This window comes from Amia ocellicauda, chromosome 23, assembly GCF_036373705.1.
Source record: "Amia ocellicauda isolate fAmiCal2 chromosome 23, fAmiCal2.hap1, whole genome shotgun sequence".
Classification (NCBI taxonomy): Eukaryota; Metazoa; Chordata; class Actinopteri; order Amiiformes; family Amiidae; genus Amia; species Amia ocellicauda.
This window is the reverse complement of record NC_089872.1, coordinates 6,313,174-6,333,932: the sequence shown is the minus strand read 5'-3', so window position 1 is coordinate 6,333,932 and position 20,759 is coordinate 6,313,174. Positions and strand designations below refer to the sequence as shown.

The window sequence follows — 20,759 nt, the reverse complement described above, 5'->3', positions numbered from 1 at the left end:
GCCGCAATATTCAACGTGTCCGACTGATGAATTGACATGATTCGTGTGGAATCGTGAGATTATTCATCAATAAGGGACTAAACGGCAAAGAGCAATCAGCAACGCCTATATATTTTCTATTTCTTGAAATATTGTTTTGAGCAGATTGTAAAATGATGAATTGTATTGTACATTACAATGAATTGTATTGTAATGAAATGGTATTTTCCACCAATCACGAGCTCTATGGATAATTCAATTAAAACCGCCATGAACGCTGTTGACAACCCATTTCCAAGTTCAATCGAGCCAAATTCAAAGTAATTAAAGAATGTTAAGTTAGTGAAATAAAAAGGTGCAAACGAATGTTGAAGAAAACATATCAAATACAAAATGAAGTCAAGTGACTGTGTCACAGATACGGCAATCTGCAACCCGTGAATTACATCCCTGGCACAGTGTTGAGAAATCCTTGTGCACACTGTCATTGAATTGTAATAATGAGACTGCGTTTGTCTCGGATAATCCCAGTTCCCTAGTAAAGGCATGAAATGACATGCTTCGAGGTGTATTGCAAAATTCAATACAGCACCTGGTATTCTGTTGATAACTTGACTAATTGACATGATTCTCGTGGAATCGTGAGATTATTCATCAATAAGGGATTATTTAAAAAGACGACACGGCCACCTATCGCGGGGAGGAAAGCAGGTGGCAGGGTCCTAGTTCTACGAACTCACAGGCTACTATTATAATCATTAGCTGGAGTACTGGTAGTGGTACCAACAGCATTGAATTGAGTGTTGCTCATCTGCTCTCTGTAGCCTAAAAAATGAAGTCGGGACAGCACGAAACACGCTCACACAGCGGCAAAATCGGTTCCGTCGTCACTACTCGCTGCACCTGTGCAGGACGGGACGCACTGGGATCCGCGCTGGATCCGCGCCGCTGCTGTTGCAGCCCCACTTGTCGCCGAATTCCACGTGAAAATGTCGCGCTGTCTCCTCAGAGAGACACGCTGAGCGGGATCATCTCAGTGTATAAAAGGAGGCGGTGTGGGCTGGGTAAGCATCGCGAATCTGTGAGCTGTTCTTGTATTTTCGCCACAATGCTACGTACGAGGGCTTCTTGGTGTGGGCTGCTAGTGCTGTGTGTGTTCGCTGGGCTCTGCGACGCCGGCAGAGTTTCTAAGTGGGCGAGAGCCAAGCCTGCAGCCAGAGCCAAGCCTCCCGCCAGAGCCAAGGCCGTTGTGCGAGTGGATTCTTCTCTGTTCAAGCAGCAAGTCCCCCCCGTCGTGTGGGCACAGTGCGGGGACAGCGCGATCCAGGTGTCGGTGGAGAGAGACCTGTTCGGTACCGGCGAGCTGATCCAGGCTGCGGATATCCAGCTGGGAGGCTGTGCGCTCAGTGGGCAGAACGACATGGTCCTGGTCTTCCAGTCGGAGCTGCAGGGCTGTGGCAGCGCCCTGTCGGTAAGTAGGGGAGGGGGGAGAATACGGCTGTAGACTCGCACGGTGAATGGGTTAAACCATCCTGAGCTTAACCGTTGTGCCTTTCACTTGTAGATGACCGAAGACGAGCTGGTTTACAGCTTCTCCCTAAACTACCACCCGTCCCCGATTGCCAACACTGGCATCGTGAGAACCGACCCTGCTGTTGTCCACATCGAGTGTCACTACCTCCGGTGAGGACTCTGCTGCAGTACTGCTTCAGCCTAGCTGCTGTAGGATCGGTGTGTAATTGCTGTCTGCTCCATAGGCTCCACAATGTGAGCAGCGATGCCCTGCAGCCAACCTGGGTCCCATACACCTCCACCAAGTCTGCGGAGGATCTCCTGGACTTCTCCCTGCAGCTCATGACTGGTAGAGGCCAACCTAATGCAGCTCTAACCCTCCCATGTACTGGAGTGCTGCTCTGCTCTGTAGAGGCCTCATGCTGCTCCCCGTCTCCGCAGATGACTGGAGCTCCCCTAGACCCTCCAACGTGTACTTCCTGGGGGACGTCCTGAACATCCAAGCCTCCGTCAACCAGGCCAGCCACGTGCCCCTGCGGCTGTTTGTGGACAGCTGTGTGGCCACCTTGACTTCTGACCCGACCTCTTCTCCCAGTTACACTTTCATTGGGAACTATGGGTGAGTGAGATCCCATAGCTAAGCATGGCCAGGGTGCTTGCAGGTGTTGGGTGTCGACTCCGAGCAGGGACTGATCATGGATTTCCTCCTGTCCCCAGTTGCCTGATTGATGCCAAGGTGACGGGCTCCAGTTCTCACTTCATGCCAAGACCTCAGGACGTCACTAAGCTGCAGATGGTGCTTGATGCCTTCAGGTTCCACAATGATGCCAACAGCTCTGTAAGTCTCCCAGCCACTCTGCCTCTGAGCTTTTGACTACTGCTTTTGCATCTTTGGCTTGGTTGGCCTCTGCTTTCTCAACTGTGTGGCTTCTTTGGCATTGAAGCAGCTCTCCCAGGGTGCACTAACTGTGCCAATGTCTGTTCTGCTCAGATCTACATGACCTGCCACCTGAAGGTGACTGCTGCTTCCCAGGCTGTGGACAACCTGGACAAGGCCTGCTACCCTGTGGGCAACAGGTAGAGGGGGAGGAGGGTGCTTGAGGCCCTTGGTGTCCTTCTCCGGGTCTCCGTCCTGATGGCTGTATCCCTATTGTAGCTGGAGCTCGGTGGATGGGAGCGATCAGGTCTGTAGCTGCTGTGACTCCAGCTGTAGCCCTGTCTCTAAATCCAGGTATTTTGGGAGGTACAGGAGGGACTTGGCTTTCAAGGAGGGTAAGGATCCTTTGCCTGGTTGTGCGTGTGGTACTGGGGTATAGTATGTGTGGCTGGATCCAAGCCTCTCCACCTTCCAGAATGGGAAGGTGATGCCACAGTGTTTGTGCGTGTGCTGGAGAAGCCGCAGGATGCCATCCCTCCAGTGGAGACGAATGCCCAGAGGTCTCCCCTGACTGCAGAGGACCGCAAAGAAGCAGGTACTGGGGCCTATTGAAATTGGAGCCAGAGGTTGCGGTCTCTTGCTGTAGTCTGGGTTTGACCTAAAGTGAGTGACCAGTGGGGTGGGCTTTCTTTGCAGGCATCTCTGCTGAGGTTGTGCTCCTGGCTGGTGTGGTGGCTGCTGTGGCTGTGGTGTGCATTGCTGTGCTGGGGACTGTGCTGTACAGGAGAGCAAGCTCACCCACAGCTTGACTGTTGTGTGAATGATCAATAAAGCTGAGAACAGACCATGCCCTGTGTCTTTCCTGTTTGCTCTCCAAGTTCAGCAGGATGGCAATCCATGGCCACTACAGCTGGTCTAAAACTGTCCTTTAGCTCGCAGTTGGCGTGTTGCTGCTTTCCAGGATCTCTGCAGCTTTTGTGCCTACAGCTAGTGATGCCGAAAATTAGGCCCTGGAGGGCTCGAAATCACGTGTTCAGAAAAAGATTCCCACTTTCAGAACATCGCACCACAGTGCCATGGGGCTGGCAGCCTACAGCTGATCGGAGGACACTGTATCGTAGAAACTGCAGGAGGAGAACGGGGTTACAAACGCTTACATCCGACACGAAGCTACCCGGTTAGATCAGATGTGTAGATCACGAATTATTGTTCGAAAAGCAGCTTTGCATGTTCATCTATTCAAAGCAAATGTGAATTAACCTATGAGGGATTAACTTCCTGTTCAACTAACGTCATTATCTCGAAGAGAAACCTGTGCATGCGTGCGCCATGCCCGTGGCCGTTTACATATTTTTCCATAGAAACGATCATCTGATGCCACTATGCAGTGTTGGGTCTGTTACATCGAATCTGAGGTTTGATTTGAGATGTATACATTCGTCACAGAGCGGGAATCCGAGCTAGGAGTGTGTACCTTTGCGTTTGCTGTATTTTGGGTCGACTGGAGGTGATCCCAGATCGGCTTGGGCTTTTTCTCCTATGCCGAAACGCCGCAAACCCTTTGAAACTAGTCGAAACAGAATGACGTAATGAAGATAAACTGACATTGTCATTTTGGTAGCGACTGCGGAGACGGTGGCGTATACAAAAATCGAATCCATGTATTTTGAACAAAAGCAGTGACTTTTTCGGGGTTCGGACCGCGTACGCCAGGCGCTCCTCTGAGCTGCAGGAGTTAACCGAGGAGCGTTAGGAGCACTGCGCGAAATAGCCGGATTTCTCGTGGACGAAAATGTAACTGTACAGACTTACGATGAGAGTGATTAGTTTGTAATGTGTTCCTATACCATACCGGTCACGACAGCAACAGGTGAGCGAGCATTCAGTGCGCTAAAACTACTCCAAACACATTTGTGCTCCGCTATGAAAGAAAAATGACTTTGATCTCAGGCACCTGCACATCAATAAGGATCTCAAACTCATTCATGGAGATGATTCATGTTATCTCGTAACGAACACTGCATGAGCAGAGCATTATAGTAAAGTCCTTAGTCTAGGGGCAAGAATGTATAGTAAAATATGTAGGTATAGGGGTTTCATGCTGTTTGGGATGTACTACTACAAACGGTGCCCCGATGTGCCTGTGAATCGAGTCACACACGGGTCCGCTGGGTCATCAACGCGTTCCACGGCATTCAGTGATCATAATAATAACAATAATAATAATACCTTTATTTATTCAGCGCTTTTTTGATGGTGCTCAAAGCGCTTTACAGACTTTAAAAACAGAGTAAAACAAGAAAACAATGAACAATGTAATTATTACTGTTAGACAGAGGGAAATACTGAATTCCGCGTTCATGGGTCAGCGCAGCACGGGAACTTAGGCGCCGTGATTGGGGGAGACGTCACGGGCCGAGGGCATATATAGGGGCGCCCGGTCCGCCGCAGAAGTAGGACAGGACAGAAGTGATAGAGACGGGTGTAGCTGCATTACAATGTTTTGAAAAATAAAGCCTGTTGCAGGAAACACGGCTCGGTCCGATGATTTGTTGTTTTGGTGGCGAACACACGCAGCAGATATCGCTACAATATTTACACGTATATACATGCGCTAACATTTAAAAACAATAACTGTATGCCCTTACAGCAAAGCATGAAGCGGCTATACCCACATATTTCAGTTGACTATAGTTGTTCGATCATGCAGTGTTCATTAGGAGAAAAACATGAATAAGTCATGACTTCAAAATAATTGTCTTTAAACATGAAGTGCATGTGATTAGCTTGTAAATAAGCTCGATTCCTTACGAGAAAACGTAACTTGGCATAACGCCGATTATTGCAAGAAAAATATATTTTAAAATTCAAAATTGAGATGAATCCATATATTTTGTTTGCTTTTATTCAAATAGCCAGTCCCGATTTGTACACATGATTAACACCATTTGTTGAATTACGAATTAATTCATGAGGAACATACTGCAGAAAAGAAGACCCTTAATAATCATGAATCATAATGAATTCATACCCTCTTACTCGCTCGCCAGGGGATTAAAAAAGAATTCCATATGAATAAGAGTCTTTACATCATGATGAATTCACATACTTGAATTACAAATGAGTTCACAAGAATTACATCATGCATTCATGTGTTTTCCCCGTGTTGTACTATCGGAATTCATGAGGAATTAATGCCCATTATTGTAAAGTGTTACCGTGTTTCCCCTTGCTTCGTTGTGCCATATGCTTTTATCTTGTATCAAATTAAAGACCAAGTTGTGACCTTTCGTATTTTAAGGCAAATCGGCTGACAGGCTAGAAACAAACACTCGGGCATACGCAAATCAGCCCTGTACACTAGGACACATGGCTGATTTCGCAAGCCTGTAGCCCATGCTATGAAGACTCTACATACGCGAGTAAGACATCGTTTGAAAGCTCCCGGTCTCTAGTTTCTCCAGTCTCTGGTATATTTTATAGTTTTGAAAAACGTACAATTTATTTCTCCGATCGCGGAAGATCTGAAAATAATGGGGCGGAGTGTAAAGGGTTGAGTTTCAAATCACCGGACGTCAATTAGTATGCATTTTTGATATGAAAAATAGAACCGTATGATAATTAGTATGCATTTTTGATATGACAAATAGAACCGGATGCTATAATTAGTATGCATTTTTGATAGCAAAAATTCAATTTCTGATATCAAAAATACAGTTTATGAAATCCAAAATACAATTGGTGATATCAAAAATAGCAGATCATTCTTGATATCACCAATTGTATTTTGGATTTTAGAAATGATGGATTAAATGTCACAACTGCTTGCCATACATTTTCAGAGTGCACTCGGTGACGCTGGAAGTAATTGGTTCGTTGCAATCAGGGCATCAAATCGTGTTCTCGTCCCAAGTCACAAGGAGGACGTGATGAGGCACACTGTCCGTTTAAAGTTGAACTCGATGCTCAATTTCAATGTGCTTTTGCATTTCCGTTCTTTTCAAAATCCAGCATTCACTGTCTCTGAAGAAGACGTGTTACAATGTCATACAGTTATTCATCTTCACTGCTAGTGTTGCGAGTGTCGCACACCGACCGTATGATGAGTCGGAACTCTCTCTAAAAAGCTGTGGAAGTCTTGGAGATGAGTGCTCAGTAGGTAGGGGAGCTGTGCGTTGAGAGCCGGGGCAGTGAAGTGAGCGCAGCGGGGCGCGGCGGGCTTGCCGACAGACAGTGATGTGGCATCTGACAGTGATTGTGCGGCAGCAAAGCGAGAGCTCCACCAAAGAGCCCGACTGGCCCGCTGGGGTGGCTGAAATCCTCGTGCAGCCTGCTGCGCCAGGGCCAGCCCTGAGCCAATCAGGGCGCCGGATTATTTAAGGAGCGGAGCGCCGCTTCTCGGCACTTCGTTGTCGAGTTGCACAATGGAGAGGTCTGGGATGAGCGTGCGGGTCTGGAGTCTTGTCTGTCTGCTGATGGCGGCTGCGGTGGACGTGTCTATAGCCCAGGGTCAGAACTGCTCGGTTAGTGACAACGAGAAAATGGCGTGTGGCGCCCCTGCAATCAGTAGAGCCGACTGTGAAGCGAGTAACTGCTGCTTTGATCAGAGGGGAAGACAGCCCTGTTATTACAGCAATGAGGGTGAGTGGTATGGGCAAAATCTCGTACAAACGGCTCCTGAGCGCATTGCTTTGCTAATCTTCTCCCCTCTCCCTCCAGTGACTGTGCAATGCACCACGGATGGTCAGTTTGTGGTTGTAGTACCCAGGAATGTGACCAGGCCTCCGCTGAGCCTTGACACCGTCAGCCTGCTGGGGGGTCAGGGCGCCCCCTGCAGCCCTGTTGGCACCACTGCTGGCTTTGCCTTGTTCCAGTTCCCAGTCAGTGCCTGTGGCAGCACACTGAAGGTGAGGAAGCGGTTCCCAGCTTTGGCCTGAGCATTGCAGCGCCTTGTGCTGATTGTCTTGGCTGTATAACGTGAGGGTCTGCTTCCCTCTTCCAGAGTGAGGGTGGCGATGTGGTGTACGAGAACACGATGTCCTCTAAACGTGATGTGCAGGAGGGGCCTGATGGCTCCATCACCAGGGACAGCTACTATGAGTAAGTGGGGCTCCCCAGTGGCCGTCTCCATGTGCCAGTACCCGACTGGGTCCAATGGCTGCCTGCTTCTCCTTCCAGGCTGACCTTCCTGTGCAAGTATTCGGGCAGTGAGCTTGTTCCTGTGGAGGCTGTAGTGTACACTGCAGCCCCGCCTCCTCCTTCAGTCGTGGCCCCTGGACCTCTCAGTGTGGAGCTCAGGATTGCAACGGGTACTGTGATGAGCCCTTGTACATGGCCATGCTATGTACTGGTTTCCAATGCATGCTGGCTTCCTAAAGCTCTCCGTCGTTCCTCCTGTAGAAGCTGTGTATGACACCTACTACGGTGATGGGGACTACCCCGTGACCAAGGTCCTGCGGGATCCTGTGTATGTTGAGGTTCGCATCCTGAATAGGACCGACCCCAACATTGTCCTGACTCTGGAAGACTGCTGGGCAACTTCCACCCCCAGCCCGCTCGGCCAGCCCCAGTGGAGCCTGCTGGTTGCTGGGTAACTGGAGCCCTGTATCTCTTGCCGGCCAGCTTGTGTTGGTGGTTTAGGCAGACCTCTTGACCCATGTGTGGTGCTCTTTCCAGGTGTCCGTACAGAGATGACCAGTACCAGACCACCTTGGTTCCTGTGGCTGGCTCTTCAGGGCTGCCATACCCAACGCACTACAAGCGCTTCATCGTGCAGATGTTCACTTTTGTGGATGCTGGCTCCCAGCTCCCTCTGAAGGCGAAGGTAAGGGTCTATTGGCCAAGGAACGCCACATTCCCCATGGCGGCATTGTATTGTACTGCATCTCGTGCTCCCCCAGGTGTTCATCCACTGTAGTGCAGCAGTGTGCCAACCCAGTGCTACTGACCGCTGTGTCACTCCGTGCAACCAGAGAATGAGTGAGTGGCTCGGTTCCAGTGTGAGCTGGACTGGCATCTTTCCCTAAGGCTCCCCCAGTGGAGGGGCTGCTTCTGTAATGCTGCTCTTGTCCCTTCAGGGAGAGCTGTTGCCCCGGTGCAGAGGGCCTCCAGGGAGATGGCCGTGGTGTCCAGTGGGGAAGTGATCCTGACTGCCTCTGAGCTCCCTGCTGTGGACAGGAGGGCTTCTCCCAGTGAAGGTGAGGAGGGGAGCTTTGACACTCTGCTGGCGCTCAGCCCTCTCATGTCTGCACCCTTGTGAGCTGCCTGTCCCTCTCCCGTCTCCACAGTGCCCCAGGCTTTCGGCTATGGTGTGCTGACCGTGGCTGCCTTCACGGTGCTTGTGCTCTGTGCTGTGGTGCTGGCGGCTGTGTGGAGAGCCAGGCCCCACATGCGGGCATCCCAACTGTAACTGGAGCAGGTTTTTGAATAAAATGTGGACTGTGAAATGTCTGACTCGCTCCGTTTCTTCTTGCCTTGCAAAGATCCTTCAGCCGTGTGCTCCAGAGCCTGACTCCAGGCCCTCTGTTCAGTGGCTGCTCTTCCCTCTAGTAATGCACGCCAACCGGTGTGTAGTACTCGTGGCCCTACTGTGCCTTTTACAGGGGTGGCAACAAGTGGCCCCTCCTTGTGTCCGCTGCTCAGAATTCCCTTTCGTGTGTGAGGGGTTGCTGAGAGTATAGTCCTGAGGTGGATTAAACTTGGTCTTTTGCTTGATCTGTATTGATTGGCATGTTGCCCAGATCCAAAGAAGAAATCCCAATAAGCTTCCTGTATCCACACTGTAAAAAATCTCTGTAGTTTTGAAGGTTAATTAACTAACTGTAATAGTGAAGGTTGAAATATGTTTATTCTTTAATGACAAACTACCGTATAATCAGTGTTCACAACTGTAAAATAACATTTAACAGAATCTCCGTTAATTCTGACGGTTAAAATACAATGATAATGAATGTTGAAAACAGTGTCTTTTTTATTACTTGAATTTTAAACCACTGTAAACCATCGTGAAACTAGAATTTCACTCGGTTAGTGAAGGATAAAAGACTGTAAGTCTGGGGGGAGTCGAATAACCTAACCGCGGTGCAATTCAGATTGCTTTAAAACCCCTTACAATTCGACATTTGTTTCAATTTGGCACTGCGCTGTATTCTACTTTTCAAATGAGTCCGTGATCTACAATATGCGATGTGTTCTTTTTATACCTGCTGTATAATCCTGCACTTAAACTGCCTTGTATCTACAATACTTGAGACAGTGGTATCGGACGCTGATGTAACGGTCACATTATTTGTTCCAATTTGTTCTGCCCCGTAGGTGACTTGAACCCGTATTTGCTCTTCTACTGACTCCGTCTTTCTGAAGTTATTGAATAGTATTGCAGTTACTCCGGTTGGGTCTGAAGTGATCATATTTGAGCTTTTGTATAGCTTATAGGTTATACGTCTACATCGCCATGGATAACGCCTGCTCATACATGAATTCTTAAACTAATTTCATTTACTTTCATGACGAATATATTTATGAACCATTAAATATTGTAAATGTAGTCACGGTTGTGAAGGTGTAAACCGTAGGCTGAAGAGAAAGCCAGCAATGGGATGAACACACATGTTATATGTCCCGGAGAGAAGGTACAGAATTCTAGCAACTCGTAAAATGAAACACTGAAATGACGTAATGACACATTCTGACCAATCGTAATGAATATGAGGTCAAAACGCGATGCATGCCCCCTTTCAATAATTGTGTACAGTTGCTGCCGCAATATTCAACGTGTCCGACTGATGAATTGACATGATTCGTGTGGAATCGTGAGATTATTCATCAATAAGGGACTAAACGGCAAAGAGCAATCAGCAACGCCTATATATTTTCTATTTCTTGAAATATTGTTTTGAGCAGATTGTAAAATGATGAATTGTATTGTACATTACAATGAATTGTATTGTAATGAAATGGTATTTTCCACCAATCACGAGCTCTATGGATAATTCAATTAAAACCGCCATGAACGCTGTTGACAACCCATTTCCCAAGTTCAATCGAGCCAAATTCAAAGTAATTAAAGAATGTTAAGTTAGTGAAATAAAAAGGTGCAAACGAATGTTGAAGAAAACATATCAAATACAAAATGAAGTCAAGTGACTGTGTCACAGATACGGCAATCTGCAACCCGTGAATTACATCCCTGGCACAGTGTTGAGAAATCCTTGTGCACACTGTCATTGAATTGTAATAATGAGACTGCGTTTGTCTCGGATAATCCCAGTTCCCTAGTAAAGGCATGAAATGACATGCTTCGAGGTGTATTGCAAAATTCAATACAGCACCTGGTATTCTGTTGATAACTTGACTAATTGACATGATTCGCGTGGAATCGTGAGATTATTCATCAATAAGGGATTATTTAAAAAGACGACACGGCCACCTATCGCGGGGAGGAAAGCAGGTGGCAGGGTCCTAGTTCTACGAACTCACAGGCTACTATTATAATCATTAGCTGGAGTACTGGTAGTGGTACCAACAGCATTGAATTGAGTGTTGCTCATCTGCTCTCTGTAGCCTAAAAAATGAAGTCGGGACAGCACGAAACACGCTCACACAGCGGCAAAATCAGTTCCGTCGTCACTACTCGCTGCACCTGTGCAGGACGGGACGCACTGGGATCCGCGCTGGATCCGCGCCGCTGCTGTTGCAGCCCCACTTGTCGCCGAATTCCACGTGAAAATGTCGCGCTGTCTCCTCAGAGAGACACGCTGAGCGGGATCATCTCAGTGTATAAAAGGAGGCGGTGTGGGCTGGGTAAGCATCGCGAATCTGTGAGCTGTTCTTGTATTTTCGCCACAATGCTACGTACGAGGGCTTCTTGGTGTGGGCTGCTAGTGCTGTGTGTGTTCGCTGGGCTCTGCGACGCCGGCAGAGTTTCTAAGTGGGCGAGAGCCAAGCCTGCAGCCAGAGCCAAGCCTCCCGCCAGAGCCAAGGCCGTTGTGCGAGTGGATTCTTCTCTGTTCAAGCAGCAAGTCTCCCCCGTCGTGTGGGCACAGTGCGGGGACAGCGCGATCCAGGTGTCGGTGGAGAGAGACCTGTTCGGTACCGGCGAGCTGATCCAGGCTGCGGATATCCAGCTGGGAGGCTGTGCGCTCAGTGGGCAGAACGACACGGTCCTGGTCTTCCAGTCGGAGCTGCAGGGCTGTGGCAGCGCCCTGTCGGTAAGTAGGGGAGGGGGGAGAATACGGCTGTAGACTCGCACGGTGAATGGGTTAAACCATCCTGAGCTTAACCGTTGTGCCTTTCACTTGTAGATGACCGAAGACGAGCTGGTTTACAGCTTCTCCCTAAACTACCACCCGTCCCCGATTGCCAACACTGGCATCGTGAGAACCGACCCTGCTGTTGTCCACATCGAGTGTCACTACCTCCGGTGAGGACTCTGCTGCAGTACTGCTTCAGCCTAGCTGCTGTAGGATCGGTGTGTAATTGCTGTCTGCTCCATAGGCTCCACAATGTGAGCAGCGATGCCTTGCAGCCAACCTGGGTCCCATACACCTCCACCAAGTCTGCGGAGGATCTCCTGGACTTCTCCCTGCAGCTCATGACTGGTAGAGGCCAACCTAATGCAGCTCTAACCCTCCCATGTACTGGAGTGCTGCTCTGCTCTGTAGAGGCCTCATGCTGCTCCCCGTCTCCGCAGATGACTGGAGCTCCCCTAGACCCTCCAACGTGTACTTCCTGGGGGACGTCCTGAACATCCAAGCCTCCGTCAACCAGGCCAGCCACGTGCCCCTGCGGCTGTTTGTGGACAGCTGTGTGGCCACCTTGACTTCTGACCCGACCTCTTCTCCCAGTTACACTTTCATTGGGAACTATGGGTGAGTGAGATCCCATAGCTAAGCATGGCCAGGGTGCTTGCAGGTGTTGGGTGTCGACTCCGAGCAGGGACTGATCATGGATTTCCTCCTGTCCCCAGTTGCCTGATTGATGCCAAGGTGACGGGCTCCAGTTCTCACTTCATGCCAAGACCTCAGGACGTCACTAAGCTGCAGATGGTGCTTGATGCCTTCAGGTTCCACAATGATGCCAACAGCTCTGTAAGTCTCCCAGCCACTCTGCCTCTGAGCTTTTGACTACTGCTTTTGCATCTTTGGATTGGTTGGCCTCTGCTTTCTCAACTGTGTGGCTTCTTTGGCATTGAAGCAGCTCTCCCAGGGTGCACTAACTGTGCCAATGTCTGTTCTGCTCAGATCTACATGACCTGCCACCTGAAGGTGACTGCTGCTTCCCAGGCTGTGGACAACCTGGACAAGGCCTGCTACCCTGTGGGCAACAGGTAGAGGGGGAGGAGGGTGCTTGAGGCCCTTGGTGTCCTTCTCCGGGTCTCCGTCCTGATGGCTGTATCCCTATTGTAGCTGGAGCTCGGTGGATGGGAGCGATCAGGTCTGTAGCTGCTGTGACTCCAGCTGTAGCCCTGTCTCTAAATCCAGGTACTTTGGGAGGTACAGGAGGGACTTGGCTTTCAAGGAGGGTAAGGATCCTTTGCCTGGTTGTGCGTGTGGTACTGGGGTATAGTATGTGTGGCTGGATCCAAGCCTCTCCACCTTCCAGAATGGGAAGGTGATGCCACAGTGTTTGTGCGTGTGCTGGAGAAGCCGCAGGATGCCATCCCTCCAGTGGAGACGAATGCCCAGAGGTCTCCCCTGACTGCAGAGGACCGCAAAGAAGCAGGTACTGGGGCCTATTGAAATTGGAGCCAGAGGTTGCGGTCTCTTGCTGTAGTCTGGGTTTGACCTAAAGTGAGTGACCAGTGGGGTGGGCTTTCTTTGCAGGCATCTCTGCTGAGGTTGTGCTCCTGGCTGGTGTGGTGGCTGCTGTGGCTGTGGTGTGCATTGCTGTGCTGGGGACTGTGCTGTACAGGAGAGCAAGCTCACCCACAGCTTGACTGTTGTGTGAATGATCAATAAAGCTGAGAACAGACCATGCCCTGTGTCTTTCCTGTTTGCTCTCCAAGTTCAGCAGGATGGCAATCCATGGCCACTACAGCTGGTCTAAAACTGTCCTTTAGCTCGCAGTTGGCGTGTTGCTGCTTTCCAGGATCTCTGCAGCTTTTGTGCCTACAGCTAGTGATGCCGAAAATTAGGCCCTGGAGGGCTCGAAATCACGTGTTCAGAAAAAGATTCCCACTTTCAGAACATCGCACCACAGTGCCACGGGGCTGGCAGCCTACAGCTGATCGGAGGACACTGTATCGTAGAAACTGCAGGAGGAGAACGGGGTTACAAACGCTTACATCCGACACGAAGCTACCCGGTTAGATCAGATGTGTAGATCACGAATTATTGTTCGAAAAGCAGCTTTGCATGTTCATCTATTCAAAGCAAATGTGAATTAACCTATGAGGGATTAACTTCCTGTTCAACTAACGTCATTATCTCGAAGAGAAACCTGTGCATGCGTGCGCCATGCCCGTGGCCGTTTACATATTTTTCCATAGAAACGATCATCTGATGCCACTATGCAGTGTTGGGTCTGTTACATCGAATCTGAGGTTTGATTTGAGATGTATACATTCGTCACAGAGCGGGAATCCGAGCTAGGAGTGTGTACCTTTGCGTTTGCTGTATTTTGGGTCGACTGGAGGTGATCCCAGATCGGCTTGGGCTTTTTCTCCTATGCCGAAACGCCGCAAACCCTTTGAAACTAGTCGAAACAGAATGACGTAATGAAGATAAACTGACATTGTCATTTTGGTAGCGACTGCGGAGACGGTGGCGTATACAAAAATCGAATCCATGTATTTTGAACAAAAGCAGTGACTTTTTCGGGGTTCGGACCGCGTACGCCAGGCGCTCCTCTGAGCTGCAGGAGTTAACCGAGGAGCGTTAGGAGCACTGCGCGAAATAGCCGGATTTCTCGTGGACGAAAATGTAACTGTACAGACTTACGATGAGAGTGATTAGTTTGTAATGTGTTCCTATACCATACCGGTCACGACAGCAACAGGTGAGCGAGCATTCAGTGCGCTAAAACTACTCCAAACACATTTGTGCTCCGCTATGAAAGAAAAATGACTTTGATCTCAGGCACCTGCACATCAATAAGGATCTCAAACTCATTCATGGAGATGTTCATGAATTCGGCCGTCACAACAAGAGACTTGCATTCGCCTAGACACGCCTACATCAGCGGCGGAAACCGCTTATTTCCAATGAAGGCGCACATTTCTAGCAGGTGCGCAGCATCTCGAGTCGGACAGCACTACCTAAAACTCATTCGCCACAGCCTCTCACACACTTGTGATTTGGAAATTATTTAAAAAGTTGAATATTGCGATTAGATCGCTGGAACTGATGGAGATTTGGTTGGTTTACAGTCTTAGTGGCAGAGGCTTGATTCTTAATGGGATTTTATACGTTGCAGCCCCCGTACATTTAAAGGTACACCTTGCAAAGCAAGTGAATGCGTTTTTTGTTGTTTTATGTGTGTGACAATTTCTTCATGGGTTGTCTGTAATTGTATGAACATTAAAAAGCCGTAGAGGGTTGTTGATTTGTATTGCTATAATCTCCATTTTCAGATGACCAGTCCTGCATTATTATTATTAGTAGTAGTAGTATATAATTATTATTATTTATTGATTGGCAGACGCCCTTAGCCAAGGCGAATTACAAAACATAAGCGCAATACAACGTGCAAACATACAGTTCAGTACGAGGCATCAAACAATACAAATTCAGATTTACATAATACAAAGCAATTCAAAGCATAGTACATTTTATAAATTCCTATTTTAATCAGTTCACTTTGTGACCTGTCTCTGCTTATTCTTAATGATTACATGACTTACAACATATAGCATTGTTTTAACAGATCTTGACCCCTTTGTACAGTTGTGTTTCTATTGGAGCAATCTGTACTGTACCTTGCGCAAATGTACAGCAACTGTATCTCCTGCCTGGGATTAAAGCCACAAATCTCTGCTCCAGAGCTCTAATCCCAGCGAAGTGGCACAAAGGTTAGAGAGCCCGCTGTTTTAATGCGCTACCGGGACCTCCAAAAGAGCAGCAGTTACCTGCCGTTTGTTTCAATTGGGGACATTTTTATGGCAAGCCGTTGTGACATTTAACCCATAATTGCTGATATCTAGAATACAATTGTTGATATCAAGAATTAACCTGCTAACTGTTGATATCAACAAATGTATTTTTGATATCAAAAATGCATACTAATTAACATTCGGTTTCGTCTGCTTTCCGTGTTATAGTTAATCCCCTTCTTCGGAAAAGTCCCCAAGTAGATGTTCATAATTCAGAGCACTCAGAATGGCCATTCGTCTCGTTGTTAAAGCCTGACATTGCCCTGTTCACTGTTGAATAAACAATCTCAGCGGTAGCCATTCTCTACTGGCATTTTTCCTGTTTGTGTTTCTGGTAACACTTTACAATAATGGGCATTCATTCTTTATGAATTCCGATAGTACAACACAGGAAAAACACATGAATGCATGATGTTATTCTTGTGAACTCAGATGTATGTATATGTCTTCACACATGAATTCACACAAGCAAGTAAGAGGGTATGAACTCATTACAAATACAAATTCAATACAAATCGAGACTGGCTATTTGAATAAAAGCAAACAAAATGTATGGATTCATCACAATTTTGAGGTTTAAAATGTATTATTGCTTGTAATAATCGGGGTTTTGCCACGTTACGTTTTCTTGTAAAGAATCATGCTTATTTACAAGCTAATGCACTTCATGTTTACAGCCAATTATTTGAAAGTCATGACTGATTCATGTTATCTCGTAACGAACACTGCATGAGCAGACCATTATAGTAAAGTCCTTAGTCTAAGGGCAAGAATGTATTCTAAAATATGTAGGTATAGGGGTTTCATGCTGTTTGGGATGTACTACTACAAACGGTGCCCCGATGTGCCTGTGAATCGAGTCACACACGGGTCCGCTGGGTCATCAACGCGTTCCACGGCATTCAGTGATCATAATAATAACAATAATAATAATACCTTTATTTATTCAGCGCTTTTTTGATGGTGCTCAAAGCGCTTTACAGAATTTAAAAACAGAGTAAAACAAGAAAACAATGAACAATGTAATTATTACTGTTAGACAGAGGGAAATACTGAATTCCGCGTTCATGGGTCAGCGCAGCGCGGGAACTTAGGCGCCGTGATTGTGGGAGACGTCACGGGCCGAGGGCATATATAGGGGCGCCCGGTCCGCCGCAGAAGTAGGACAGGACAGAAGTGATAGAGACGGGTGTAGCTGCATTACAATGTTTTGAAAAATAAAGCCTGTTGCAGGAAACACGGCTCGGTCCGATTATTTGTTGTTTTGGTGGCGAACACACGCAGCAGATATCGCTACAATATTTACACGTATATACATGCGCTAACATTTAAAAACAATAATTGTATGCCCTTACAGCAAAGCATGAAGCGGCTATACCCACATATTTCAGTTGACTATAGTCGTTCGATCATGCAGTGTTCATTAGGAGAAAAACATGAATAAGTCATGACTTCAAAATAATTGTCTTTAAACATGAAGTGCATGTGATTAGCTTGTAAATAAGCTCGATTCCTTACGAGAAAACGTAACTTGGCATAACGCCGATTATTGCAAGAAAAATATATTTTAAAATTCAAAATTGAGATGAATCCATATATTTTGTTTGCTTTTATTCAAATAGCCAGTCCCGATTTGTACACATGATTAACACCATTTGTTGAATTACGAATTAATTCATGAGGAACATACTGCAGAAAAGAAGACCCTTAATAATCATGAATCATAATGAATTCATACCCTCTTACTCGCTCGCCAGGGGATTAAAAAAGAATTCCATATGAATAAGAGTCTTTACATCATGATGAATTCACATACTTGAATTACAAATGAGTTCACAAGAATTACATCATGCATTCATGTGTTTTCCCCGTGTTGTACTATCGGAATTCATGAGGAATTAATGCCCATTATTGTAAAGTGTTACCGTGTTTCCCCTTGCTTCGTTGTGCCATATGCTTTTATCTTGTATCAAATTAAAGAACAAGTTGTGACCTTTCGTATTTTAAGGCAAATCGGCTGACAGGCTAGAAACAAACACTCGGGCATACGCAAATCAGCCCTGTACACTAGGACACATGGCTGATTTCGCAAGCCTGTAGCCCATGCTATGAAGACTCTACATACGCGAGTAAGACATCGTTTGAAAGCCCCCGGTCTCTAGTTTCTCCAAATCGTGTTCTCGTCCCAAGTCACAAGGAGGACGTGATGAGGCACACTGTCCGTTTAAAGTTGAACTCGATGCTCAATTTCAATGTGCTTTTGCATTTCCGTTCTTTTCAAAATCCAGCATTCACTGTCTCTGAAGAAGACGTGTTACAATGTCATACAGTTATTCATCTTCACTGCTAGTGTTGCGAGTGTCGCACACCGACCGTATGATGAGTCGGAACTCTCTCTAAAAAGCTGTGGAAGTCTTGGAGATGAGTGCTCAGTAGGTAGGGGAGCTGTGCGTTGAGAGCCGGGGCAGTGAAGTGAGCGCAGCGGGGCGCGGCGGGCTTGCCGACAGACAGTGATGTGGCATCTGACAGTGATTGTGCGGCAGCAAAGCGAGAGCTCCACCAAAGAGCCCGACTGGCCCGCTGGGGTGGCTGAAATCCCCGTGCAGCCTGCTGCGCCAGGGCCAGCCCTGAGCCAATCAGGGCGCCGGATTATTTAAGGAGCGGAGCGCCGCTTCTCGGCACTTCGTTGCCGAGTTGCACAATGGAGAGGTCTGGGATGAGCGTGCGGGTCTGGAGTCTTGTCTGTCTGCTGATGGCGGCTGCGGTGGACGTGTCTATAGCCCAGGGTCAGAACTGCTCGGTTAGTGACAACGAGAAAATGGCGTGTGGCGCCCCTGCAATCAGTAGAGCCGACTGTGAAGCGAGTAACTGCTGCTTTGATCAGAGGGGAAGACAGCCCTGTTATTACAGCAATGAGGGTGAGTGGTATGGGCAAAATCTCGTACAAACGGCTCCTGAGCGCATTGCTTTGCTAATCTTCTCCCCTCTCCCTCCAGTGACTGTGCAATGCACCACGGATGGTCAGTTTGTGGTTGTAGTACCCAGGAATGTGACCAGGCCTCCGCTGAGCCTTGACACCGTCAGCCTGCTGGGGGGTCAGGGCGCCCCCTGCAGCCCTGTTGGCACCACTGCTGGCTTTGCCTTGTTCCAGTTCCCAGTCAGTGCCTGTGGCAGCACACTGAAGGTGAGGAAGCGGTTCCCAGCTTTGGCCTGAGCATTGCAGCGCCTTGTGCTGATTGTCTTGGCTGTATAACGTGAGGGTCTGCTTCCCTCTTCCAGAGTGAGGGTGGCGATGTGGTGTACGAGAACACGATGTCCTCTAAACGTGATGTGCAGGAGGGGCCTGATGGCTCCATCACCAGGGACAGCTACTATGAGTAAGTGGGGCTCCCCAGTGGCCGTCTCCATGTGCCAGTACCCGACTGGGTCCAATGGCTGCCTGCTTCTCCTTCCAGGCTGACCTTCCTGTGCAAGTATTCGGGCAGTGAGCTTGTTCCTGTGGAGGCTGTAGTGTACACTGCAGCCCCGCCTCCTCCTTCAGTCGTGGCCCCTGGACCTCTCAGTGTGGAGCTCAGGATTGCAACGGGTACTGTGATGAGCCCTTGTACATGGCCATGCTATGTACTGGTTTCCAATGCATGCTGGCTTCCTAAAGCTCTCCGTCGTTCCTCCTGTAGAAGCTGTGTATGACGCCTACTACGGTGATGGGGACTACCCCGTGACCAAGGTCCTGCGGGATCCTGTGTATGTTGAGGTTCGCATCCTGAATAGGACCGACCCCAACATTGTCCTGACTCTGGAAGACTGCTGGGCAACTTCCACCCCCAGCCCGCTCGGCCAGCCCCAGTGGAGCCTGCTGGTTGCTGGGTAACTGGAGCCCTGTATCTCTTGCCGGCCAGCTTGTGTTGGTGGTTTAGGCAGACCTCTTGACCCATGTGTGGTGCTCTTTCCAGGTGTCCGTACAGAGATGACCAGTACCAGACCACCTTGGTTCCTGTGGCTGGCTCTTCAGGGCTGCCATACCCAACGCACTACAAGCGCTTCATCGTGCAGATGTTCACTTTTGTGGATGCTGGCTCCCAGCTCCCTCTGAAGGCGAAGGTAAGGGTCTATTGGCCAAGGAACGCCACATTCCCCATGGCGGCATTGTATTGTACTGCATCTCGTGCTCCCCCAGGTGTTCATCCACTGTAGTGCAGCAGTGTGCCAACCCAGTGCTACTGACCGCTGTGTCACTCCGTGCAACCAGAGAATGAGTGAGTGGCTCGGTTCCAGTGTGAGCTGGACTGGCATCTTTCCCTAAGGCTCCCCCAGTGGAGGGGCTGCTTCTGTAATGCTGCTCTTGTCCCTTCAGGGAGAGCTGTTGCCCCGGTGCAGAGGGCCTCCAGGGAGATGGCCGTGGTGTCCAGTGGGGAAGTGATCCTGACTGCCTCTGAGCTCCCTGCTGTGGACAGGAGGGCTTCTCCCAGTGAAGGTGAGGAGGGGAGCTTTGACACTCTGCTGGCGCTCAGCCCTCTCATGTCTGCACCCTTGTGAGCTGCCTGTCCCTCTCCCGTCTCCACAGTGCCCCAGGCTTTCGGCTATGGTGTGCTGACCGTGGCTGCCTCCACGGTGCTTGTGCTCTGTGCTGTGGTGCTGGCGGCTGTGTGGAGAGCCAGGCCCCACATGCGGGCATCCCAACTGTAACTGGAGCAGGTTTTTGAATAAAATGTGGACTGTGAAATGTCTGACTCGCTCCGTTTCTTCTTGCCTTGCAAAGATCCTTCAGCCGTGTGCTCCAGAGCCTGACTCCAGGCCCTCTGTTCAGTGGCTGCTCTTCCCTCTAGTAATGCACGCCAACCGGTGTGTAGTACTCGTGGCCCTACTGTGCCTTTTACAGGGGTGGCAACAAGTGGCCCCTCCTTGTGTCCGCTGCTCAGAATTCCCTTTCGTGTGTGAGGGGTTGCTGAGAGTATAGTCCTGAGGTGGATTAAACTTGGTCTTTTGCTTGATCTGTATTGATTGGCATGTTGCCCAGATCCAAAGAAGAAATCCCAATAAGCTTCCTGTATCCACACTGTAAAAAATCTCTGTAGTTTTGAAGGTTAATTAACTAACTGTAATAGTGAAGGTTGAAATATGTTTATTCTTTAATGACAAACTACCGTATAATCAGTGTTCACAACTGTAAAATAACATTTAACAGAATCTCCGTTAATTCTGACGGTTAAAATACAATGATAATGAATGTTGAAAACAGTGTCTTTTTTATTACTTGAATTTTAAACCACTGTAAACCATCGTGAAACTAGAATTTCACTC

General features: G+C 48.4%; 2 protein-coding genes and 1 long non-coding RNA gene across 3 annotated transcripts; all 3 read left to right on the top strand.

The window, feature by feature from the left end:
- The first annotated feature begins 1,038 nt into the window (after nt 1-1,038).
- LOC136718796 (zona pellucida sperm-binding protein 3-like) lies at nt 1,039-3,213 on the top strand. The gene is made up of 6 exons (XM_066696546.1): nt 1,039-1,450; nt 1,544-1,662; nt 1,737-1,840; nt 1,933-2,110; nt 2,209-2,329; nt 2,483-3,213. Exons 1-6 carry the CDS (start codon nt 1,088-1,090, stop codon nt 2,570-2,572), a joined length of 975 nt encoding a protein of 324 aa, XP_066552643.1. The 5' UTR covers nt 1,039-1,087; the 3' UTR covers nt 2,573-3,213.
- A 3,221-nt stretch (nt 3,214-6,434) lies between these two features.
- Nucleotides 6,435-9,284, top strand: LOC136718801 (uncharacterized). The gene is made up of 2 exons (XR_010805321.1): nt 6,435-7,677; nt 7,769-9,284. It is a non-coding gene; the product is annotated as an uncharacterized LOC136718801 (long non-coding RNA).
- An 8,875-nt stretch (nt 9,285-18,159) lies between these two features.
- Nucleotides 18,160-20,144, top strand: LOC136719411 (zona pellucida sperm-binding protein 4-like). The gene is made up of 9 exons (XM_066697333.1): nt 18,160-18,322; nt 18,455-18,642; nt 18,738-18,835; nt 18,914-19,044; nt 19,136-19,325; nt 19,412-19,559; nt 19,636-19,714; nt 19,813-19,932; nt 20,023-20,144. The coding sequence occupies exons 1-9, from the start codon at nt 18,160-18,162 to the stop codon at nt 20,142-20,144; spliced, it is 1,239 nt and encodes a 412-aa protein (XP_066553430.1).
- Nucleotides 20,145-20,759: the final 615 nt, after the last annotated feature.

Coding starts and splice junctions, on each gene's coding strand:
- LOC136718796 (XM_066696546.1), top strand. CDS start 1,088: ATGCTACGTACGAGGGCTTCTTGGTGTGGGCTGCTAGTGCTGTGTGTG. Junction 1,663..1,736: donor ATCGAGTGTCACTACCTCCG/GTGAGGACTCTG, acceptor TCTGCTCCATAG/GCTCCACAATGTGAGCAGCG. Junction 1,841..1,932: donor CTCCCTGCAGCTCATGACTG/GTAGAGGCCAAC, acceptor CCGTCTCCGCAG/ATGACTGGAGCTCCCCTAGA.
- LOC136719411 (XM_066697333.1), top strand. CDS start 18,160: ATGGAGAGGTCTGGGATGAGCGTGCGGGTCTGGAGTCTTGTCTGTCTG. Junction 18,323..18,454: donor TAGAGCCGACTGTGAAGCGA/GTAACTGCTGCT, acceptor CTCTCCCTCCAG/TGACTGTGCAATGCACCACG. Junction 18,643..18,737: donor CCTGTGGCAGCACACTGAAG/GTGAGGAAGCGG, acceptor TCCCTCTTCCAG/AGTGAGGGTGGCGATGTGGT.